This window comes from Melanerpes formicivorus, unplaced genomic scaffold (genome assembly GCF_026170545.1).
Source record: "Melanerpes formicivorus ecotype bairdi unplaced genomic scaffold, bMelFor1.0.p_v2 SCAF_40, whole genome shotgun sequence".
Lineage (NCBI taxonomy): Eukaryota > Metazoa > Chordata > Aves > Piciformes > Picidae > Melanerpes > Melanerpes formicivorus.
The window spans coordinates 4,357,920-4,383,349 of NW_027142392.1; the positions used below are offsets into that span (position 1 = coordinate 4,357,920).

The 25,430-nt window shown below is 44.2% G+C and overlaps 2 protein-coding genes across 3 annotated transcripts in view; one reads left to right on the plus strand and one right to left on the minus strand.

Moving 5' to 3' along the window:
- Nucleotides 1-1,532: 1,532 nt before the first annotated feature.
- On the minus strand, nucleotides 1,533-15,321 carry NTAQ1 (N-terminal glutamine amidase 1). Its single transcript, XM_068158606.1, has 6 exons — nucleotides 15,004-15,321; nucleotides 14,598-14,697; nucleotides 13,989-14,039; nucleotides 11,504-11,649; nucleotides 11,057-11,181; nucleotides 1,533-1,817 (listed from the first exon to the last, which is right to left on the minus strand). Exons 1-6 carry the CDS (start codon nucleotides 15,075-15,077, stop codon nucleotides 1,684-1,686), a joined length of 630 nt encoding a protein of 209 aa, XP_068014707.1. The 5' UTR covers nucleotides 15,078-15,321; the 3' UTR covers nucleotides 1,533-1,683.
- A 119-nt stretch (nucleotides 15,322-15,440) lies between these two features.
- Nucleotides 15,441-25,430, plus strand: part of ATAD2 (ATPase family AAA domain containing 2) — a 40,420-nt gene continuing 30,430 nt past the window's right edge. For both annotated transcript variants that reach the window (XM_068158607.1, XM_068158608.1), the window contains exons 1-5: nucleotides 15,441-15,929; nucleotides 19,440-19,582; nucleotides 20,115-20,164; nucleotides 22,868-23,021; nucleotides 24,404-24,497. In XM_068158607.1, coding sequence (XP_068014708.1) covers nucleotides 15,702-15,929; nucleotides 19,440-19,582; nucleotides 20,115-20,164; nucleotides 22,868-23,021; nucleotides 24,404-24,497 — 669 coding nt within the window. In that variant the 5' untranslated portion in view covers nucleotides 15,441-15,701. The remainder of the gene's footprint in view (nucleotides 15,930-19,439; nucleotides 19,583-20,114; nucleotides 20,165-22,867; nucleotides 23,022-24,403; nucleotides 24,498-25,430) is intronic.

Sequence of the window (25,430 nt, forward strand, 5' to 3'; positions counted from 1 at the left end):
AGAAAGAGCTGCCAATTCATACGAACACTGATAAATCAGACCTTCTACATGGGTGTACCTGCTTAAATCCAGAACTGACCCCTCTTGTGAGGGCTCTGAGCACCACTTTATCAGCAAGCTGGAGTGCCATCATCTTAAATCTCTTCTGGTGAAGCTGGTTTAGAGACAGAAACTACAGATCAACCCTCCCCCTCCACCAGTGAGCGTCCCAACAACCAGCCTCCTATCCATGGTCCACACTGCTGCCCAAGGAATCCGTGTGGTAGCAGGCTATCTGCACGGCCAACCATTTGTGCTGCCTCTGGCAACAGGAAAGTGTGAGTTTCTGCATTCAGCCAGGCCTTATGACACAGACAAAGAGATGTCTGGAGGAAGTGAATCAATTCCAGAGTTTTCAACAGTCTGTCTCTGCTGTTAACATGCTGAGTAAATTATCTGGAACTGATTGAAGATGCAGTAATAGAGTACACACACACACATATATACACGTATAACAATGCACCTATACAAGAGTAATGTACATTAACTATATTTGAGGGGTTTTTCCTGTACTTAGAAATAGAGTGATCCCTTAAAACTGTTACTCTGCTTTTCCTCAGAGACTGAAATCCACCACAAGTGGATATAGTTTGCAAGGCCTGACTTGATAAAGCTCTGAGAAGCCCAGTCTGACCTGATTTGAACAGGAGACAGGACCAGAAATGGGCTGACCTGAATAATTCTACCAGTCTGTGATTCTATGATATGCTAGTATGTAATGCAGAACAGGTCTCAAACTAGAGAATTAAATAGCCCATCTTAGCCTCCTGTCCCTCCAGGGCACTCTTCTGAAGATGTGGGAGGCTTTGTTCTGAACACCCAGTGAACATGATGACTTACATGGGTCCCTCTGCAAGGTAGCAGCTTGACAGCACCCCCAAGGAAATTCACCAGCAAACAACTTTATATGGGGGAGCTTTCTTATTCCCCTCCCCCCAGCCATATGTCCCTGTCAATATCCTCACACCAGCACGAGCAGGTGCCTGACCTTATGGCAAGCCAGTTCAAGGAGCTAAGAAACAGGAAAATAACCCAACTTTACTTCTTTCTGTCATGGGGCCTGACAAATGCCAAGGGCAAGCACTTAGGGGCAGGTGAGAACATGCAGTGTAAGAAGCAAAAGCAACTGCATCCTCCAGGAACAGTTTAATTGAAATGGCAGGCATTTAATTCCCCCCTTGTACAGCACACAAACCTGGCTGCTCTCCTGGTTTTACAGTGCTTGGGAGCTCAAGATTGTACTGCTACATCTGTGTTCCCATTGTAGGTCTGACCTTGAGGCTTCTGCTAAATGAACCCTAATTGACAAAGCCAGTAACTAAAGGGAGATGCAGACTGTTTATGTCACTGCTCAGTATTTTATGCACACATTTTTCCAAGAGGTTTTCTTACAACATGCAAATGCTCTTGTCAATTTGGGCACAGTAGATGGAAAAGGAATATGCTTATGGTGGGATGTCTGCCTTTGACTTGACATTAAAAACCATTCTCACTTAATCAAAACAAAATAATTTATTCAGTTCATGGTATTCAGGATTGGGCACTCTGTTTTCCCAAATACCTATTCCATGTACAGAAGTGCAAGAGCAGCAAAACAAAACACAGACACTTGGAACAGAAGCAGGGAGAACTTCTTTGTTCAGGTCACTGTCCTTCCAAGGACAAGCTGTCTTTAGTTCGTCCACCAAATCGACGCACAAAGTCAGGCAGGGGTAACACTGAGCCCCACCCCACAGTGGGATTCATACTGATGAAATCATCCAAGTTCATCTTGGAGTCTAATAAAAGGAACAGAAAAAGGAAATTTAAGTTCCTGATGCAGCTTCAGGTATACATCTACTAAGAAAATGCCCCCCAAACCCTCTTTGGTAGTTCAGTTCAAAAGAGTGAAGAGTTCAGAGTACATTTGCTGAGCAGCAGTCCATCACGTCCTGAAATCTTACAGTGCTACAAAAGCATCTGTTGCCACTCTCTAAAATGTTGCTTCTGCCACAATCCCTCCCTACCCATGGCAATAATGCCATTACAAGATAAGTGAGCATCCTTGACTATTAGAAACTGCTATGTGTAGGACAGAGTAGGATTTTTCCCTGCAGCAGCAGCCTAGAAGGGCTGAGTAGTGCAGAGATCTGAAGTGCAAATAACAATCAACACATGGAACTTGTAGTTCTGGTAGGTGCTTGTAGTCTTCCTATAGAATACAGAATAGAATATAGAATACAGAATATAGAATATAGAATAAACAAGGTTGGAAGAGACCTTCAAGATCATGGCGTCCAACCCTTCAACCAATCCAACCCACCTAAACAACTAACCCATGGCACCAAGCACCCCATCAAGTCTCCTCCTGAACACCTCCAATGATGGTGACTCCACCACTTCCCCAGGCAGCCCATTCCAATGGGCAATCACTCTCTCTGCATAGAACTTCTTCCTAACATCCAACCTAAACCTCCCCTGGCACAGCCTGAGACTGTGTCCAATCTTGATTACTCAAAGGCAGGGGAGATACAATTCCCTCATTCAGTTCTGAACCACAGTCAGCTGAGTCAGATTTTGCACTGACTACAGAGAAACCAAATCAGAGCTACACAGAGACTTGGAAGTTGCTTAGCATCTCTCAGAAGTCATTACCCCCTTGGCAAACCTATAATGTATTACTACCCAGACTACAGTTTTGCTCTGTATTTGCACTCTCTCCAGTCCTGAACTTTGTCCTTGCTGTATACCAATCCCCTGCAAGGCCAGAATATGCAAACCTGACATAACCCATCCTGGAGCCTAAACGGATGCTCAGGCAAAGGGACACAAACCTAGACTGAGGCAAACGCTTAGGGTTTTTTGAATCCTGAACCACCTGAATGAAGTCAGAAGGGGGAAATGTTAATCATCAGTTTCAAGAGAAAAGTAATTATGACTGCTCTTTGCCAGGAGCTTGATCTGCTCTGACTCCCTCAAAAGAGGTAGAAACCATCCTGTCCTGTTGTGGATCCCAGAGAGCTCAGTGCGGCGTGCAGCTGGGGGTGTAGGTGCTGCATACACCCCTCTGGTACAAGCTGTGCTGGCTTGGAACCATGCTGATCAGAGGTTTTCACTTCCTCATCTTATTCAGTTCTGACTGCAAACATCCGTGGGCTCTTGTTTTATGATCTCATTGACAATCTGCACAAATAATCTTTTTAAATGGCCATTAAAAGAAAACTGGAAGAGAAGGAGTTTGAAGAACAGAGTGGGAGAGCCACTGGATTTACTGCTATAGCCTTCCTGCTATATTTAAGTATTTATTTTAACATGGATGATTCATGTGCACATTTAAGGATTAAGAACCAAGCAAGAGTAGGCTCTAACAAATGGCTTAGAAAACCCATGGGATGGAATTTGCTTCATCTGCAAAAAGCTTCTGTAATTAGGCTTACCATTAAGGGCAGCGTAAGTGAGGAAGGGAAGACAACATTCAGCAATCCCAGATCCAGGAGTCCCAGACATAATCCAGGCCCTGATGCCCTCTATTTGCACCACATCTATACCGTGGCACAGCTTTGTGATTTACTTAACTCCTGCTCTCACCACTCCCAAGGCCTGTCCCTAACTCTTTTTCATGTTTGCTCTGCATGGTGAAAACCCTTATGCTCAGCCAAGCATCTTCCTACTGCTGACATGAATCTGGCAGAACAGGGCAATTTTTGCTTGACTGAGGGTATTTAAAATAGCACAAACTCAACAACTTGCTATTGTAGCTCCAGAACAGTTAGTAGCAGATAGCAGCTCTTGCTTGCTAGTAGACTGGTAAGACTGTTTCCCAATCCCTAACTCATCTTTTTCTCCCATATGTGTTTGTTTTAAAATAAATGCCATTTTTCATACAGTTTAAGACTTGAGAGAGCAACTAATTCCCTGCTTTATGTGCACTAAGCCTAGCACACTAGGAAGTGCATGAAACTGCTCTGTGCACGGTAAAGAGTTCCAGACATAGCTGCTGTCATGAACAACTTGGGAATGCTGTCACAGTATCTGTAGGACACAAAATACTCTCTTAAATTCAAAAGGGTTGTGACAGAGCATAACACAGTGTATCAGAGAAGCTTAATGAAATCAAAAGTTGTTTCAACAAAAGAAACAGGAACGCTGCTGTAACCAGTGGATAGTCTAAGAACTGGTCAGTAGATGGCACTGAAGGAGTAGGAGACATCTGGAGGCTACAGTTGATAAGTCACAAGGATTTCTCCACAAAAGCAAGGAGGAACATGCTTGATATAACATGCAAGGTCAAGAGCAACAGAAGTAGGGGGGGTTATGGTTGGGGTTTTTTCATATTGACATTACACTTGGGAGTCCTCCTCAGGTGCTGTAGCTATCACACTAGCTTGTGCACGCTCAGAGCTAAGCTCCCTCTTTGACCAAACTCACTTTGTTCTGCACATACACTGCCAATGTGTCCTAGTTGCTGCACTCTGAGATTCTTGCATCATTTTATTTTTTCAATCAAGTCTGACACTTCTGCTCTGAGCAGGGACAAAACAAAAGGCCACGTGCTATCAGATGGCATTGTTATTCACGATACTTGTGGCTTCTGCCAACGGCAGTTACAAAGAGGCCAAAGGGCTGCTGGAGGTGAGCAAGTCTGAAACAAAGCTTCCAAGTTCAGCTCTGCTGCTGCCTAAGCTTGGGGCATTCTAAAATACTTAGAAAGCTGGGCTCTTCAGAGGCTTGCACAGGTGTTTACAGCTCTCTTCAGAACCCCCTGCGCTGCCTGAGCAGGGAGAGAATTGTTTTTGCAGGCAGGATTGTTTTGCAAGGCTGTTACCACATTCAGCTCAGGAGGGTGCTGTATCCACAGCTGAGATTTTACTGACTGTACAAACCAGCCTGGTCCATCTTGGTGTAAAACAAAGCTGGTCATCTTCAGGTACATTTCACAGAAAGCAGCCAGTCACAGCATCTCAGTGAGCCACTCACAGAATTTAAATGCATCTATCCTTACATGCACTTTTATTTGCTCTATCCCAACTCATTTCGTTACTTCCACAAAAGCTCATGAAGTAAGGACCTAAGTTGACAGACTGGAGTTTTATTCTTATATGGGAGGAGCAGAAGGTTCCCATGAAGTGCATCTGAGCTATTATATCCATATTAGTGCTTCTTTTTTGCCTTCATGAGGATCACACCACCACCTCAGAAAAAAGACACAGAAATACACTGCAGACATCTGCCCAGCCTCTGTCTGGTAGCTTGCCTGCTACACAGATGTATCACACACAGCACCTCCTGAAGTTCTCATCTGTCCTACTCATGCTCTTCAAAACAAACCAAGAATAAAACCCAGCATTTATGACTCCCAGAGATTTTAATAAGAAAACCCAAAAAGCCTTTACAAGTCAATCGTGCCAGTGTGCTACCAAACACCTAGTAACAACTGAAATTCAAACCAATGCTTTTCAGTGTTTGAGCTGATGCTAACAGTTGTACATAAGCTGTAAGACCATCTGTTCTGAGTAATTCTGAAATGCACTCTGCAAGCTGTACTTTACACAGGCTTGCAGTAAGGAAGGCTGATCTCATCAGGACTCATAAACTAAGCAGAATCAGACCTCATTAGTCTGTGGAGAGAAGACTTAAAAGAAACTCCCAGGCTGGGGTTACCAGCCCTAGAATCATGAATCTGCATCCAAAATAATGTCTTTTTAATTCTTACTACTTGAACAAAATACCAGGCTCATCCCTCTTAGGGTTTGAGGTTCTGTTTTGTTTTCATTGTTTGGCTGTGTTTTTTTCCCCAACAGATCCCTGGCAACTAGGTGAGACAAGGGAAATCTAATAGGGGCTCCAGAACTGGACACAGACCCCACCTAGAGTAATGCATCCAGTTCTGGAGCCCCTATTACAACAGGGATATGGAGGTGCTGGAACGTGTCCAGAGAAGGACCACGAGGATGATCAGAGGGCTGGAGCACCTCTCCTATGAGGACAGACTGAAGGAGTTGGGGCTGTTCAGTCTGCAGAAGAGAAGGCTCCGAGGTGACCTAATTGTGGCCTTCCAGTATCTGAAGGGGGCCTACAGGAAGGCTGGGGAGGGACTTCTCAGGATCTCAGGTAGTGATAGGACTAGGGGGAATGGAATGAAGCTGGAGGTGGGGAGATTCAGGCTAGATGTGAGGAGGAGGTTCTTCACCATGAGAGTGGTGAAACCCTGGAATGGGTTGTCCAGGGAGGTGGTCGAGGCCCTGTCCCTGGAGGTGTTTAAGACCAGGCTGGATGAGGCTCTGGCCAGGCTGATCTAGTGTGGGGTGTCCCTGCCCATGGCAGGGGGGTTGGAACTAGATGATCCTTGTGGTCCCTTCCAACCCTGAATGATATTGACTGATACTATGAAATCTACTACAACGCATGTATGCTTATTCCAGCAGAGCTGCTTTGAGGGTAGGTCTGGGTGAAAAAGCAGTGTGTGTCCAGTGGTGTTAGCCAACTCCTCTGTGCATGCACAGCAGTGGAGCAGAGACCAGAGCATGCCAAGAAGCAGCACAGAGGCCTAAATCTGAGAGATGGACAGAGCAGCACCAGCTGCAAAAGGCTAATGCTTGGCCTGTGAGTTCTGATGACTGAGGAGGTTTCTTTAGTCAGCTGGGTTGGGATAGATTGTTTTAAGAAAAAAAATGATAATGCTAAAGTTCTTTTTTCAAAAAAACAAGTTTAAAAATCACTTAGTTCCAGCTTCAGTTTTTTTAAGGGTGGGCTAGACTTTTTGACTGTACCTTTATGCTAGCTGAAACTGGGACTTTTATTCTTAGTATCTGGTAAAGGGCTGTCTTTTGGGATGAGAATAATGTTGATAATACACTGATGTTACAGTCATTGCTGAGTAGTGTTTGTATCAAGTTGTGGCAATGCCTTCGACGAGCAGTGTGAGCAATCTGGCAGTGCAGGCCTAGAGCCTGACATGGTGGTAGGCCATGCTCAGCATCAGTGCAGAGCCAGCTAGCAGTGTACCAAAACAGTGCTGTGCCTGCAGCATGTAACTAAAACAGGACACTGGTAGCTATAAACATGGAAAGTTATCTTGGGACAACAGGACATGCACCTGCATCAACAAACCTTGCATGTCTTTAGTAGTTGGACCAATGATCTATAATAGTGCAATGTGTGGTCACTCATAGGGAACCAGTGAAGCCATGCCAACAAGGGACTCCAAGTTTAGATAAGTTGTAGAAGTTCCCTTGCTACGCACTTCTGCCTTTCCTTTCTCCTCTTCTTCTACGCTTTACTTTACTGTGCTATACTCACACCACAGGCCTGCACTACAGGAACAATAAAGGAACAATACTCAATCATATTGATCAGCTGTATTGATTCCAATCTCCGTCGCTCCCGTATCAAGTCAAAGAGTTTTCAGCACCTCATGCTGCCCTGACAGTGGGGGCTGGGGAGGCACAAGAAAGCTGGAAGGGAACACAGCCAGGAGAGCTGACCCCAACAAGCCAAAAGGGTATTCCATACCGTGTGGCATCATGCCCAGTATATGAACTGGGGAAAGCTGGCCTGGGGGGTACACCAGCTCAGGGACTTGCTGGGTGCTGGTCACAAGGCAGTGAACAATTGTGCTGTGCATCACTTGTTTTGTGTATTCTTTTATCATTATTTGCCCCCCCTTTTCTGTCCTTTTAAACTGCCTACCCTGACACACAAGGTGTACTTCCTTTTTCCCAACTCTCTTCCCAATCCCCCTGCAAGGGAGCAGCTGGCTGGGGTTCAACTGAGGCAATGACTTGAGGTAAGCTTATTTTACAAGGTGTATTTTGCAACCCCACGAACAGCACAAATACAGTTTGAGAATTGTTCCTTTTGTGTTAGTAGTAGGAAATAAATTTTTTAATGCCTAATTGGTTACTGACAGAGATTCTTTGATTCAATTCCAAAAGGAATCTGATGGTCATTAAACATTTTCTTGTATGCTTCCATTAAAAAGAAAGTGTCAAAGGTCCTAGTGTATCTTGTCCTAGTTTCATGTTGGGTAATTACATTACCCTACCAGGGGTCCTATCCAACTTAAATCTGACTTAGATGCTATGGAATTTCGTTATGCAAAGTGATATATACAGGCTTGACAGCTGCTCTGCTCAGTATTTTAGTATAGAGCAAATATCCTTGTCTTTACTAAAAGCTTTAAAGCTGAGGAGGATAAGAAAGCAGTGTCTAGAAAGGCAGTGGGCACATTTCTTTTTAACACAGTACTCATACGCTACAAAAAAAGACTGATACATTTTTAATTGTACTTTTTTCAGTCTTCAAGCATTTATTTAACATCAAAGAAGATGTATAGCAAACAGAAGTAACACCAAAACCTTCTCAAAGGTAATCATCCTCTCAAAGGCTTAGGCATTTGGCTACTCTAAATGACAGCAAAATAATGACGACAATAATAACGCTCTAATCTAAGCCTGCCTCACAAATAATTTGATACTAAGCCAGTACGTGGTCGTTTCTGTCAGACATTAAATTGCACTCACTTCTAACATGAAATACCTACACCATTTAATCATTTTCAAACACAAATTAATGCAGAAAGCAGAGCACTCTATCTAAGTGAAACGGCAGGGAGAAAACAGTTATCTGTAATGGAATTTGGCATGGACGCGCACATTAATAGCCCAGGCTCTTTCATGATAACAAAAGGTCTACCACCCAGCTTTCCATCAAGTTTAAAATAAGGTGCCTTTAGGCCTGATAAAACTGTGCTGAGACATTACTTTACCACTCTTCAAAGGAAGAGAATTGCCAGTTCCACTTGTTGACAGCAATGCTTTCTAAACCTGCATGCTGGCCTGCACGACACATGCTCATCCAAGGAGCCACTGAAGGACAGCTTAGATTCAGCTGAAAGTTAAAGCACATCGTGGCTCCACAGCAATTAAAGCCAGACTCCCCACTGAGGTACAGCATTGTGCACATTGAAGCACACATCTTTATAAGGTATATCAAGACAAAAAATAAAAGCTAGAGAAACTGGTACTGAATGAAAGACAACTTGAACTAGACGTTCTATGTCTGACACCGTTTATTCCTGTTCCACCACAGACTGCAAAGCTACCCAGTGAATGACCCTCCACCTTCAGTGAGTGCAGTGTTTCTTTCCTCTGAAACACTGAGCAAACTGATCAGGACACCTGAGCACATCAGCACAGAGCTGGAATTCTCTGTCCAGTTTTGTGTTCTTCAGTACAAAAAAAAAACAAACCCAAACACCACAAAAACTAAGTAAGCCCAAAACACTGACATCTGACATACTGCAGTGAGCCCAGAGGGGGAATTTCAAGTTGTCTGGAGCAGAGAGGCTGAGAGAATTGGGCCTGTTCAGTCTTAAACAGAAGATGAAGGGAAGACCTTAACTGCTGTCTACATCTACCTGATCAGACAATGCAAAGAAGACAGAGCCAGAGCCTTCTTGGAAAAGCCTGGCAACAAAACAAGAAGCAAAAAAAAACAAGTTGGAACATGGGAAATTCTGATTATGTACTAGGAAATTTACTGTATTTTTTCACCATGACAGTGATCAAATATTGGGACAGATTGCCCTGAAAGGTGGTGGAATCTCCAGTTCTGGAGGTGTTCAAGACCAGCTGGGGCAGAGCCCTAAGGAACTCCTGTATAAGCAGGTGTTGGACTGGAAGCTGATGATGTTTCTTTCAGCATGGCAAGGTACAAACTAACAAAGCACAAGAGAAACTCACATCTATGTATCTTTCACTATCTACCAAAGTCATAATGACAATCTGGAGTTTGGGTAAGACTATATGGCTGCTGCCCATCAGGAAGGTAAAGTTCAGCCAAACAAGACAGATAAGGGGAGAGTTACAGGATTTGCTGCTATGGAGTCATTCACTATAGATGGAAGTATAACGTGCACATCTGCAACTGAGTTATTCTGCCACTTATTGACCACAAGGAATGGTGTTTTTTATTCATTTGAACAGAAAATTTTCATCTTCCTGATTTGGTCTGATCTATACTCCTCACACTTTCATTAACTCTCAGGGAAAAAGTTCTCAGCATCTAGGAGGCTCCACCTAAGAATCCATTCAGACATTGTCCACTCCTACACTACCTTTGTATAAATCTTCACTGGAGGTAAGGACCAAATAATAGAATTGAAGGTGCCTCATATCCTGGATTCTCTAGAGAACACCTAAAGCATTACAATTAAGACACCATCTGTGCACTCCTGCCCACATTTGTGTATGAAACAACAAGTTTCTTTAGAAGCCAAAACAAAGACTGAGAATTCACTTCCCAGCAACTTTAACCCTGCTTTCTCTAACAAACACACAGCAGTACTGCATTACTTAAAAAGCTGCAAAACCAAACAGGAAGAGCAGCAATATGGAAACTCTTTCAAAGCAGAACTGCACCACACTTTTTTTTCCCCCCCTGTCAGGGAGAAAAATGAGAGATCAAACACATGGCAAATGTTAGCCAGTTTGCCAAACACATGACTAGAATAAACTGAGGTGCTGTGTGATAAGAATGGTTTAAGCAGCAACACAGAAAAAATGGCAACCTAGTTCTCTCTGTGCTTGGCCAAGGGGCTATAATCTAGACTATCATTTAAAACAAGCTTAAGGCTTGGGGAAAAGTTTTCTGACTTACCAGTTGGCGAGTGTGCTCAGCTCCATTCAACTGGTGAGTTAAATATCCACTTTGTAACCCCCAAGCAAATGGTTTGGTCTCTGTTCTCTACAATGAGAGAACAGCATTCCTTGCCTTTCACTCTCTGCCTCTCTGCTCAGTTTTTGAAGATCAGTAATTAATGTTTGATAGCAGTAAATGCCAGGAGGCATGCCAGACTTCACATGTTCAGAAAAGGAAGTGCCAAATGCTTCAAAGCATTTCCCACACCCCCTTCCTTTTTCTCCTATGAAGTACTAAGCTAGCTGGATGTGCTTCCAGCATATTTATTTCTTGTGTGCATCTTGAATTACACCATTCAACCCTGTTAAGCAGAGAAAAAGGTGATCTGGCAGCTTACCTGCAGTTTCAATGCAAGGGTAGGATGGAGGAGGTTTCTGCCATTTCCCATATGCATCTTTCATGTGAGATCTGTCTGAAGCAAACGTCTTCAAGTACAAATCTGCCCGAATCATTCTGATTTTCCTAAACAACAATGCAAAATTGTATCACAAGATGCATGGACACAATACTGCATTAGTCACTCTGAACAACAGCCCTTCCCTCCCAGCAGGAAGCATTAACTTCATTAAATACATTGATCAGCAATATTGTGTCAAACAATTAACCAGGTAACATGAAAATACAGTAGGAAAGAAAAGGGGTTCTGATGATTAGGAAAACAACACAGTGCATTTATTTTGTTGGAGTAAAGCAGAAAACTCTCCATCACTATACTTCCACACAGAGAACTTCAGCTTTGATGTAATAACATAACATTCATGGTCATTATCTTTTATGTCATCACCTGTGCAATTCTGGATGAAGGCTGTCATCCAGCCTAAAGGCCTCCACACTGTACACATCAAAAGGACATGGAAATGGCAACACTGTGTCAAGATCATAAATAAAGTTTTGCTCACCGGAAGCATGAAGTAGAATAACATGGTAGTCCTGGGAAGAAGAAGAATTGCAATTATTAAACAGCTGCTAGCAAGAAACTGGCAAAGGGAGTAGGAAAAAAAAAAAACCCCAAAGCTTCCTCAAAGCAGAAGCTACAGCTCCCTTCTTTAAATCCTGCTTTCTGCCTGTCCATCAAGCCTTTGAAGAAACCTTGGTATTCTCCCCATTCCTCTGCAGCCCCTTTGGATTTAAGCCTAGACAGCTAAACTACAATGTACACTACTCCTTAAACAAAACAAACAGGAAATCCCTTTATACCCCACACTGAAACGCAACATTTGAGTGGGAGAAGTATTTTTGGCATAAACCCAGTCCTAAGTGAAAGCTCACAATAAATGACAGCTTAACATTATCTAGTCATCTCCTCTAATATGACATGTTGTACCTATTGCAGTAATACAATCTGTGTGTGAATTTGAGGGCCCAGTGTTTAGCTGCCAGAAGCAGCTGAAAAACAGCAAACAGCTCAGATCAAGAGGAGTGTAGGAGTCAGATGAATCCCTGTAGTAGCTCTTGAAGCTGGGAAAAAAAAGCCCTTATTAATACTGTATCACACTTTTTCAAGGCAGCCATTTATCTTGACACTTGGGTTCTGAGGTGCAGTTTTGTTCTTCTAAGAAATAAAAGTGTGATTGAGGTTTGGAGAAATTTGGGTTGAACACACACTGCTGTTTTCCAAAATTAAACTGCAAGTAGTTTTTAACAGGTTTTACTACAGCTTACATTAAATCCACTCACAAAGAGTTTGAGGCACTGTCTTTTTGATGCTTTTAATATGAAATAAAACCACAAAGGGACTGGAATGAAAAATATCTTGGGCAAGCTATTTTGCCAGACCTATATATACACAACTGGTATTTAGAATCATTTGGCCATGAAAGAGATCAGGGGGCTGGAGCACCTCTCCTATGAGCACAGGCTGAGAGAGCTGGGATTGTTCAGCCTGGGGAAGAGAAGACTCCAGGAAGACCTAATAGTGGCCCTCCAGTATCTGGAGTGTGCCTACAGGAAGGCTGGAAAGGGACTGTTTTAAAAGGCCTGTAGTGATAGGATGAGGGGCAATGGTTTGAAATTAGAGAACAGATTTAGGTTGGACATTATGGACATTAGGAGGAAGTTCTTTATCCTGAAGGTAGCAGAACACTGGAACAGGTTGCCCAGAGAGGCAGTTGAGGCCCCATCCTTGGAGTTATTCAAGGTCAGGCATGGAGGATATCCCTGCTCACTGCAGGAAGGTTGGAGGTCCCTTCTAACCCAAACCATTCTATGATTCACTACAGTGTATGAAAAATTAACTGCAAGCTTTATCTATCCTGTGATCCACTGAAGTATCAGAGGGAAAACTGCTTTTTGATCCATTAATTTTTATTAAGAATATCCACAGTCTGTGGTGACCTTTCCTGACTCTCCCCTTTTCTTTTTCAATCATCTTCATAACACTTGGTTATCTTTTTAAACTAAATCTATCAATAGCCTGGGACAGAACAGATTATCAGGGAACCATAGAACTTCAGAAGTTTGCAGATTATTTTGCAGAATTTCAGAAACAGGAACTGCCACAAGAAATAAGAGGTTTTTTCCCATGTCAGATAACTGAAAGAAGTCTAAGATACATATTTGAAAGGAATTCTGTAGCAGCAATTAGTAAATTACAGTCACTGATCAACTGACACTCCAAAGCCACCAGGTATGAGTCTGTTTAATTCCACACACCTGAACACATACATGTCATATTCTTCTCTGCCACCCCCTCATGAATATTTTCATCCATCTACTTCTTACAGGTACAGACATGTGCCTAAAACTCTACAAAGCTGGTAGTCTCAACAATAACCAGGTCATAATGGTCACAAATCTGTTATGCAGTCTTACCAAGGTTAAGGTTTGTCAAAATCTGTAGATTTTGCTGTCTTGCTGTTAATTTACTATAAATGCTAAAAAGAAGCACCAGATGTAGACTCTTTATATATCTGTGGTGAAATAATAATAAATATTAGTGCAAAACTGAAAATGTTTAAGATTGAAAGGGAACTCTGGGGATAATTTGGTCCAATACCCTGTTCAAGCAGAGACATTCAGAGCCAGCTGACTGACCATGTCCAGACAGCTTTTGAACATCTCCACAGATCAAGGCCCTACAGTCTCTCTGGGCAACCTGCTCCTGTGATCTGTCACCTCACAGTAAAAAAGTGTTTCCTTATATTCACATGGAACATACACATAACAGACTGTTGCAGTAAAGATGGCTAAAACTGCCCACATCTGATCCTGCAGCTATTGACTACAGAAGTGCACACTGAAAACCACTAAATGAGAGCAGAACGCCATACCCAGAAAACAGGCTCATCTCCACATGCCGACTTCTGCTTCCAGAGTGGAATCTGAAAGTTGTAAGTGAATAAATCTCAAATGAATAACTTTTCAGATCAATACAGATTAACTTCACATTGAGTAGTTCTTTGGTAACATATCTGCTTCATCAGCTGACATCTGTGCTGCAGTCAGAGATTTCCTCTAGTTTCCATGCTTCAGGAGCGTGAAGGTGAAGATAACTACTCTAGACCATGTACTATAACCATTCTCCTAAACTGACAAACTACAGGAAGAATTAACCACACTCTTCATAAGGACAGTGTGCTTTCCATGGTCCCAAATGCATCAGACAACTGAAACTTCTCACATGGTATGGTTTGCATGCACCTGAACCAAACTGAGCTACAAGAGGGTTTTGGACTGTATATCACAGATTGGGCTGCAGCTGAATGACCTAGGACTATGCTTCACCTGTGCTGGTCTGTGGTTAAAATGCCTGGACCCAAGTGTCACCTATGCCAGACTGTGGTCTAAAGGCCTGGGACCACATTCCACTTACACTGGGCTGCAGTCTGAGGGCCCAAATTTCTCCATAGCTGCATTCAGATCACATCTCGTCCACTCACCATCCTTCTGTCATTAGATATGAAAACAGCATAAAATTCTTCCAAAGGGTACCGATTCTGACTCCTGATGTAGTCACAAAGTTTCCAAACGTTTTCTTCACTGCAAAACACAAGAAAATATATTTTTTTCCCCCCAACTTCACTTCCAGCGAAGCAGAAGCGAGCCGAGAAGCAGTACCTGCTGTGAAGTCCCCCAGCGCGAACACCATTTGCGACCAGAGGCCACACACCTGTTTGGGTAAGCCGCCCAGCCGAGGCGCCGGCTGACGCAGCGCGCCAGGGCCGCTCAGGGTTCTCAGTGCCCCGCGGAAGGGGACGGCCGCCTCTCGGGGAGAGAGAGGAGTCCTTCTTACAGTGCGCGGGGCATCCGCCTCACGGCTCCCACCCTGCCACCGGGGGCTCTTACCAGTAGCAGCTGGTGTAGACACAGGCGGGGCGCGGCAGCACTGCCGCCTCATAGTCGACCGCGGGCCGCGCCATGGCTGGAGTCGGCGGGGCGGGGAAGGCGCTGAGAGCAGCGCAGGAAGTGCTCGGCACGGCGGGAGCCACCGTCTACGCCTTCCCCGAGGAAGCGCAGAGGTGCGGCAGAACCGCCATCCCAGTTTGCCTCAGGCGCTTCCGGGGCACGGCCGAAGCAGCGGCCCGGAACAGCGCGCAGAGATGCGGTCAAGAGCAGCCCCGCTCACCTAGGCTGCCTTGGCCGGGCACAAAGGGAGGCAGATCTACACCGCTGCCGTGAACGGAGCGGCGCCTTTAAGCGGCGGCCTCGGCGAACCCGAAGGCCCCGCCCCCTGCCGGCGGGAAGCGGCGGAGGGGTGGGCACAGTGCTCGCCGTCGAGCCAATCCCGCGCCGGCAAAACAACCTGCTCCAACTTTTACGCGCCAAAATATCGAAAGGCCGCAGTGCTCTGCGTGTTGCTCCGCTGCCGCGGTCGGAACTAGCTGCCCCGAGGAGAGCGGGGCGGAGGAGAGCGAGTCAGGGGTGGAAGCGCGGGGGCTGTCGGGGCGGCAGGAAAGCAGCCGGAGCTGGGTGGTGGAAGGCGGCTGAACGGCCCGCGGCCTGTGGCGGCTGGCGCGGTCGCGGTGTCCCCTCTTCCCTCCGCCATGGTGGTCCTGCGGAGCAGCACGGCCCGCCCGGCTAGCCCGGTGGTCCACGACACCCGCCGGCGCCGCCGGCGACGTCCCCCCTTCGACCTTCTGGACTCTAGTTCTGAATTCATCTCCTTAGAGCCTTCCTCGCTCAGCAGCCGCCACATCTGGACGCGTTCCGGGACCGCCTCGGCCGCCGCTAGCGCCGCGGGATCCAGGAGAACCAGGGCAGCTGACGAGGCCGTGAGTACCGGGTGGTGGGGATGAAGCCTCGAGGGGAGGTGGGCCTCGGCTCGACGGGGCAGGTGCTGGGCTGTGTGCCCGGGGAGGCCGCCAGGGGCGGCGCGGCCGTGGAACCGTTGTCGTGGGGGCTGCCAGTGCCGGCCGGGAGCCTTCGGGAACTATTTGGAAGGGCTGGGGAAACCGACTCCCTGCGCAAAAGCACCGGAGGTCGGTGTCACGAGGAGTCAAAAACAGGGTAAAAATGAATATTTCGGTTAAGTGCCTATAGCTGCTGTCGTTTGCGTTGCCGCCTGCGAAGCAGCAGCTGTCGGGGTCGCATTCGGAGTCTTCCCTCCGCCGCCGCCCGAGTCCAACTGCCTCCCATTTCTGGTCACCCTGCAGCTAATGGGAGGCTCTGCGCAGTGTCTGGGTCTCCTGCAGCCCTGTGAATATAAACTCCCATCGTTTTAAGGTTTGGTGTGTTACCCGTGTTTCTCCTTCCCCGTTTCATTGTGGGAACGCTTAGCGAGGAAGCGCTCGCTGCTTTGATGGCAAGAAACCGTGCTGGGCACGCAACATACATGACCTCTGACTGCATTCTAGCTGGCTTAAAGTGTCTGTGAAATGCTCCTTAGTCAAGTGCTGCATATAGGTGATGTTTTGAAGGCTTTAAAAACAAAACTCTCTTTAGAAATCAGTACTAATTTGTACTTAATTGAAGTACTTAAATGCATAGCCTAATATGATAATTTTTGCTTAATTTGTTTTATACTTTTACTATAGGAGGAAAGAGGCAACATGTGTTATTATAAAGGTTATTGATTAGTCGTAGAATTGTTTAGGTGAGAAAAAAACTTCAAAATCATCAAGCCCAACCATTAACCTAGCACTGCCAAGTACACCACTAAACCGCAGAATCACAGAGTTATTGAGGCTGGAAAAGACCTCTGAGATCATCAAGTCCAGCCTGTGACATAACACCACATCAGCTAAACCATGCCACTAAGTGCCACATGCAACCTTCTCTTAAAGACCTCCAGTGATGGTTACTCCACCACCTCCCCCCTGGGCAGTTCATTCCAGTGCCTAATCTGCCTTTTTGTGAGGAAGTGCTTCCTAATGTCCATGTCCTGAAGCACAATGTCTACACGTCTTTTAAATATCTCTGGGGATGATGACTCCTCCACCTCCCTGGGCAGCCTATTTCAATGCTTGAGAAGCATTTTGGTGAAGAGATTTTTCCTAATAACTACTCTAAACCACTTGTGGCACAATTTGAGGCTATTTTCTCTTACCCAATTGCTTGTTACTGGGGAAAAGAGACCCCCACCCCCACTTCACCACAATCTCTCAGAAAGTTTGTAGAGAGTGAGAAGATCCCCTCTCAGCCTCCTTTTCTCCACTTATTTCATGCAAAACCACAGTGTGGTCCCTGGACCCAGACCTGTGGCCTCACTGATAGCTGACCCTGGCCCAGTACTTGACTTAGACCCCACGGTGTTTCCCATATCTGCCTTGGACTTGTGGCCTTTCCAGTAGCAGGTTCTCAAAACTTAGGCTACTTGCCAGCTATGCTGGCTTGATGTCTGTGGGTGGTGGCACAGGAGGTGTGGCCCCTTCTCTTGTCACTGGCACTCAGGCCTCTGCGCCCTGGGACACAGGGCTGCTAAATAAGTAAGAAGCCAGGACAGACTGTGGTGGTCTGCATCTCCAAATGAGTCCCCTTCTAGGCAGAGACCCTCACTCAGTCTGACCCCCCATGGCATCTCCTGCCCATGTCTGTGGAGCCAGGCCTTGGGCTGACTGATGGCCTTGTGAGGGCAGATTTATTACATGTTAGGAAGAAGTTCTTTACTGTGAGAGTAGAACAGGTTGTCCAGAGAAGTTGTGGATGAACTCTCACTGGAAGTGTTCAAGGCCAGATTGGATAAGGCTTTGAGCGACCAGGTCTGAAGCAAGGTGTTGGTGTCCGTGCCTGTGACAGAGGGGTTGGAACTACATGATCTTTAAGGTCTCTTGCAAACCAAGCCATGCTATGATTTTATAATGACTACAGGCATGCCTGTAGATTTTGAAGGATGCTATATAAGACACAGTTATATCTACTGTAGGAACAGTACTATGAGTGTATTTGCATGTGAGAGACTAATGCAAAAAGTATTGGTTTAATTCTTTACTCCTGTAACTGTGCACAACTTTGCTGCCTTCAAATAAACCTGGAGCTCTGTCAAATTAACAATAAGCTGACAGACTTTCTTCTGCAGCTTCTTAAACCCTTGAGAAGAAAAATGTTACCATTAACTATGACAGGCCAGCCTGACTCTCATTAAGTTCTAGGTCTTGTTACATTCATCTACACTGAATATGAGAAACAAAGTATTTTTAGGGGTTTAGTCTCTGGTGCCCCAATTCAAAAGCTATCTCACGAGGCCTCGTTCCACCAGCTTTAGAAAGCAGGAAGGGAGGCGCTCTTTAAAACAAGCAGCGTGGAAAAGCTGGTTAAAATCCTTGTCAAAAGGCCTGTCTTAACCATGGGAAGTTGTCAGGTGAAGATTTGGGGCAGGTTATTCAAGGTTATCTGAAGAGAAGACCATTGGACAGTTACAGAACTGCCCAGCTCTGTGACTCAGGGCTGAGCCTTCAAGCTGTGGGTGGTCACAGGGCTCACTGGAGAGTCCTGCAAAGGTCTTGCCCATGCATCATTGCCCTCCTGTAGTGACCTTCTTCACACTTCTGTCATCTCCCTCAGCTACTAATAGAAGTACCTCTTGGTAGAGTTAGTGCAAGAAATAAAAGAATCTGGTCTGGGTTTTGCTGTTTTCAGTGTGAGATTTAGTTTGGTGAGCTCTTAATGAAACTTTGGGTTGTAAACTGAGCAAGCCCACTCTCATGGTCATCATAGCTTTCCTCACATAGTAAAAGAAGTTTACTCATCCACCTTGCAGAAATCTCAAAGTGCACAAGATCAACAAGCCATAAAAGAGTATCTGCAATTCCTTTTGGTTTCCCATGGTTAAATGCCATCCTCCTGAAGGTCATCTTTTAATGTTCTTTGAGTGCAGTTCTGAATGGAACAGAGATAACAGAGAAACTCCCTACTAGATTTTCATTCCAGGACATGCAAGGTCAACCTTGACTTCTCTTCTGACCCAATCTTGAAATAAAAGCTTTTGGTTGGTTGTTTTTTTTTCATGAAACACTGTTTATATGAAAGGCTTTGCTGCAATGATTTTTTTCAAAGGATGTTAAAGTCAAGTTGTCCGCAAGAAAAGTGTTGCAGAGGGAAGAAAATTTAGCATGGAAAGCTGTTTGTTTGTGGTTTGTCTGTTGGGTTTTGTGGGTTTTTTTCCTTTTTCTTCCTGAGAGCTACTTCTTGGTGCAGAAATGGTTGAAAGGTTACTTGCTGTTAGTTGCACCACCTTTGAGTCAGGAGAGTTACAGAATAAAGTTGCTTAAATGAGGCTGATGTTTTTTTCTTAGCTCAACATACATGATTCAGATAAATGTATTCTTGTTTCCCTCTTTTCCTAGGAGTTTTCCTCTGAAAAAATTGAATGCTTCAATGGGCACTGTTTAAGGTCAATGAGAAAAAACATGCCACCCTGTTCAGACTCTAGCTTTGAAAAAAGCATGGAAATATTAAGTGAAGATGTCAATCGCAGGCAATTCAGAAGGTATGGTGTTTCTCAGTGTTCAGTCTCTTTTCAGTTTACAGGATGAAAAGGATAGGTGAAAGCATGCACAGTGAATCATGTCATGATAAATCCATAGCTAAAAGCCTGTTGAGGAATACTATATGTTAATGTCAGCACCAGTATCCTAGATCCAGGATCTCTCTTCTTAGTAAAAGTCATTTGCTTGCATTAAAAAGAGCGTGTCTTCCCAATGCTTTGAGGTTCTCTCCTCCATTTTGGTTACTGTGGTATTATTTGCCCTATTGAAGCTTCAAGATTAGCAGGTTAGGACATGTCCATCCTTGTGGAACTGTTTGCATGAGATACACAACAGGCTTGAGATCTCAATCCTCCTTGTGGTCCACAAGGGTTTTTTTGCATAACATGGAGCACTGGATTATAAACTTGGTGAAGTTCCCCAGTCTTGAGAGGGAGTTAAACAATGCAGTATGATAAGATATAGTAGTTCTACGCAATAATTCTAATACAGGAATTCTTTTTTCCTTTCCTCTCTCTTCTTTTTTTAATGTAGGCAGTTGGCAAAGCCAAAATCAGACCAAAAAAAAGAAGAATATAAAGAAGGTAAGCAATGGTAATTCCTAAGGATTTCTTTTTAGCCTGGTTTCTGGGAAGGATTGCATTTGGCCATTCTGTCTTTTAAGTGGGCTGCAAACGCTTCTGAAGTCATCAGCCAAAATCAGTTGAAGTTATGAGAGTAAACATCTAAAAGAAAGTGAATTTCCTGTGAGTTTTATGAAGAGAAGTAGGTGCAAATAGGAGGATATGCTGTTAGTTCCTTTCAGGCTCAGGGAGAATGCAGTGTGAATTCCAGCCTGCTCTTAGGTGCTAGAGAATCTGTTCCTTAGCTTGAGTTTCTCTGTGACATGGGTTTCCTGGAGTCTGAGGGCATGAATTAAAAATTGTCCTGCAAAGAGGAGGGAACATTGCAAAATTACATTACATGTCAGTTAAAAAGTAATTCAGTCATGAGACACACAAACCCACTGAGGTGGCGTGGTGGGTTGAAGTTTCCCCCCAACATTAACTTTGCCAGACCAGCTCAGTTGGAAGCAAATGAAAGCTGTATTTACAGGCAAAACTACAATCTACAATGGAATGCAATGAATAGGTACAAAATATACAGGATTTACAGTATTTACAGGTATTTACAGCTAGCAAACAACACAAAAACCCTCCTGGCCAGAGACCAGGGAAGCTGTCCCTCTGCCCACCCCCTGTCCAAAAGGGAGAAAGGAGCAGAGAAAAAGTAGTTGTTAGAACTCCACCAAAACAATGCAGCCAAGGTCAGACAGAAGCAGCTTAGTAATCCCTTCAGAGCACAAAGTGAGCAGAGTTCAGAAGAGAAGCCTCCAGAATTATCTTTGTTTTCTTTTTCATTCCCAATAGTGGTTTATTTACATTTTTCTACTTTTCTGCTCTAAATCTGTAACAAAGTTTTAAAGGCATAGCCTAAAACTTCCACATGTGGGGAAGATGCCTCTGAAGTTGAGTGATTTACCCTGGAACCAGATTGGTATGCTCACAAGCTGGCTTGGTGCTCCAAGGCTGCTTATTGGCAGCTGGGGAAATGCATTAGCTCCAGGCAGGCTCTTGTCAGCTGTGGGCTGAACGTGGCACGGGGCCTGAAATGCACTTTGTGTGTAGTAACTCAAGTTGCAGTTGTGCAATGTAAATTATTATTTACTGAGCTCAGACTTAGTTTTATAGTTGATGGTTATGAGATCAAAGCATGGGTGTCCTTATACTGACACAGTGATATATCTGCTACTTTCTTACTGACCTCTCTTAAATGTTTCAATGATGGAGCATGTAGTGAGCCTGTGGCAAAGGATGCTGCGTGGTAAATGCTAGGAGTAGCTTATTTTTTTAAAGCAAGGAGGCATTTTTTTAGCTTGAAGAGAATAGAATAGAATAAACCAGGCTGGAAGAGACCTTCAAGATCATCGTGTCCAACCTATCAACCAGTCCAACCCACCTAATCAACTAAACCATGGCACCAAGCACCCCATCAAGTCTCCTCCTGAACAACTCATAATGCAAATAATGAAAGTGATGCATGCTTAAACAGTGTACTAAACCCATACATCTTAAGAAGAGATTTCCCACAGAAACTTTATTTTTTATTTAGAAAAAAAAAATTAGATACAATTTTACATGAACAAAGTGAAGACACCTTAGAGTGAGGTTTGGTGGTTGGTTGTTTTTTGTCACTTTTCCAAAAAGAGGTAACTGGAATAAACTTGCCTTCTGCATAGAACAATCATCACATGTTTGTTTTCATCAAGATTGGCTTTCCAATCTGTTAAAAACTTGGTATACAAGTCATGCTTTTATGTGGGTAATTTAAGGTAGTAATTTCAGTTCAATAATAAGGTCACCCCTGAGTCTCCGCCTCTCCAGGCTAAGCAATCCCAGCTCCCTCAGCCTCTCCTCACAGGGCTGTGTTCCAAGCCCATCACTAACTTCGTTGCCCTTCTCTGGACTCGTTCCAGCAAGTCAACATCCTTCCTAAACTGAGGGGCCCAGAACTGGACACAGTACTCGAGGTGTGGCCTAACCAGTGCAGTGTACAGGGGCAGAATGACCTCCCTGCTCCTGCTGGCCACACTGTTCCTGATGCAGGCCAGGATGCCATTGGCCCTCCTGGCTGCCTGGGCACACTGCATGCTCATGTTCAGCCTACCATCAACCAGCACCCCCAGGTCCCTCTCTACCTGGCTGCTCTCCAGCCACTCTGACCCCAGCCTGTAGCACTGCATGGGGTTGTTGTGGCCAATGTGCAGAACCCGGCACTTGGATGTGTTAAATCTCATGCCGTTGGACTCTGCCCATCTGTCCAGCTTGTAGAGGTCCCTCTGCAGAGCCTCTCTACCCTCCAGCAGATCAACTCCTGCCCCCAGCTTTGTGTCGTCAGCAAATTTACTGATGGTGGACTCAATGCCCTCATCCAGATCATCAATAAAGATGTTAAAGAGCATGGGGCCCAGCACTGATCCCTGGGGTACACCACTAGTGACTGGCCACCAGCTGGCTGTGGCACCATTCACCACCGCTCTCTGGGCTCGGCCCTCCAGCCAGTTCCTAACCCAATGCAGTGTGCTCCTGTCCAAGCCATGGGTCACGACAATAACTTCTAATTCAGTGTTGAAAGAAAACAAATCCACCCACTGCAGATTTAGGTTGTTTTTTTAACATTTTACTAGAGCAACAGTGAAATACAGGGAATAACATATTTTCTGTATTTTATACATTAATGCATTTCAGTCACCAGGACACTGAGGCCCAGAGCTGATGCAAAAGCTGCAGTTCAAGTCCACGATGAAAACGGAGATTTGGAGGTCCGCCGAAGCTGCAGGCTTCGACAGAGTCGTTACACCACTACAAATGAATCTGTTTTGTTTGACAAACTTATAACAAAGTGAGTGGATATTTTTCATCACCTCACAAAGCTACTTAAATGATCCTGGTCAGCAAGCCACAACATACTAGGACTTGGTGCTGTGGCTATCCCAGGGGCTTTTCTTCTTGCCACAGAAAAAAAATGGCTGTTATTCCTGGCAACAAGAGCTAAATGCATTGATTGGTTAGGCTGAGGTTATCCTGCATGCCCCTATATATGCACTATGTCATTGTGTTAACTTCTGGGCTGCAAGTCCCCACCACAGTAGAGTTGTGCTATGGAGGAATTCCCACTTGGCTCTGAACTTCCAGGTTGCTCTTGGCAATCACTGATAATATTTTACTGGCAGTTGATTGGGTGGGCTCTCCTCTTCCTCTGCCTGCATTGGTATGTCCTGTGGTTATTGTTAGTATACTGATTTATGTAAGGTGTGGGCCTTTGTACTTCACAGCCAAGCTCTTTGAAATAGGTATTTGAACCTATTTTTTGAAATGAGTACTTGAAGCTGTTTAAGACTTCCAGGTCTGAGAGTGTGTGTTTGAGGATGTATTTGGAAGGTGCTTCATGTGTAAAGAATTTGGCCACAGCCAATGTTTAAACTGGCCACTGGTGTTTTCATTTGGGGATTGTCAGGTGTGGAGAGGTCGTCACGCTAGAACATCTCTTTAGTGACTGGGTGGGTCTAGGTCTTGCTTTGTGAACCAAAACAATCCCTTTGCATTGTGACTTTTGGTACATTTTACTTGCCCTCTAAATCAGTTTTCTTCCCATCAGAAGCACCTTCACTTTTAAGTAACTTTCATGCTTAAAAGTATTTTTGTAATGTTAAGATACTGAAGAAAATTGGATCCAGCCATAGCAGAGTAGTCTAGTGTTTCTGCCTGTCTGTCCATAGCTTCATTCTTTCTGAAACCCAAACTGACATTGCTTTCTAAAATATTTGTGAAGTGTAGCAGCAATGGGATTTTTTTTCCAGCATATACAGTGATGTAAACTCAACATGAAACTTTAAGGGAAGACTAGGAGGAAGATGATACTAAAGGCTATTTAATGCTATCGAGCAACTTAAGAGCTGTTAAAAGTCACCAAAATTTCCTTCTGTTATCTTACTGTGATCTTCAGAATTACCTTTTCTTACTAAACCAGACTTTTTTTTTCACTATGCTCAGTGAGAGGGGGAAATTAACCATTGCAAATCCTCAAATGTTTGTTCCTGAAATCTCTCTGTAACAAAGAAAGGTAAACAGTTACTTAATGTTTAAGTAGAGTTTAAAAACTTGTCCAAGTGTTTTGTGCATACTATATTAAAATGTCATAGTGGTTATGTGTGCTGTTTTAAATGTTGGGGTGTTTTTGTGCTTGCCTATCTTTGCTCTTACATGTCAACCTTTTTATCTTAGTACTGCAGAAGCAGTCTTGCAAAAAATGGATGACATGGAGAAGATGCGTAGACGGCGGATGATGGAAGACCTCGGAGTGTTCCACGATGCAGAAGTAGATACTAGTTTATTTTTACTACTTTTGTATCATTTCACAGATGGAATTTTTTCAGTTTTAGTTCTAATTTAGCTGAAATAGTTTCTTCCAAAGCATATTGCTTGGTTATGCTCTCTAATTATAATTTAGCATCTTAGGGTCGTGCTGCAGGTACGCTCCTAAGGGTGGAGGAAATACCTTCAGAAGACATGAGTTACCAGTGCTAAGCTGAAACACTTGTTACACTATGCCTTCTGCATTGCCTTAGGATTTTTCAGTGGACACCATTTACAAGCAGCTGTTTCAGGGCTTGAGTTTTCACTTCAAATCTTATTAAAATGTGCTGCCCGGGGAGGTGGTGGAATCGCCATCACTGGAGGTGTTCAGGAGGAGACTTGACAGGGTGCTTGGTTGCATGGGTTACTTGATGTTAGTTGGATGATAGGTTGGATGCAATGATCTTGAAGGTCTCTTCCAACCTGGTCTATTCTATTCTAAAAATTGCATTCCTTGGTGTTTGGTTTATCCGTGTTTGTTCTTGTGCCAACCCTGCTTGTGAGCTTAAGCAGTGCTCTGTCCCTAGAAGAATTTATGTTAAAATTATATACAGAATCACATTTCCTCTTAGCTTTGCTCTGTTAAATTATATTCTTCTGCTGTCCTTTTAAATGACAGGCCTTTTGGATTTTAGACATTTTCATAGCCTGCTCTCATAGTTTGTTTATGAAGATGATTCTTTTTTTAATGAAACCAGGATTGCCCATAGTACTTTGTATATCATCTCTCAAATGCCCATATGAATTTTCTTTTTGTCTGCTGGGAATTGTGTTTCCCTGTGTTCTGCCACATTTTGGGGTTATTGCCTTGTGATTAATTCATATACTCAGTTTTGTATCTGGATAGATATTTAACTATCATCTGCATTAAACCCTATTTTCATAGTATCATAGT

Coding starts and splice junctions, on each gene's coding strand:
- NTAQ1 (XM_068158606.1), bottom strand. CDS start 15,077: ATGGCGCGGCCCGCGGTCGACTATGAGGCGGCAGTGCTGCCGCGCCCC. Junction 11,650..13,988: donor GAGATGAGCCTGTTTTCTGG/GTATGGCGTTCT, acceptor TCTTCTTCCCAG/GACTACCATGTTATTCTACT. Junction 11,182..11,503: donor CTTCATCCAGAATTGCACAG/GTGATGACATAA, acceptor ATTGTTGTTTAG/GAAAATCAGAATGATTCGGG.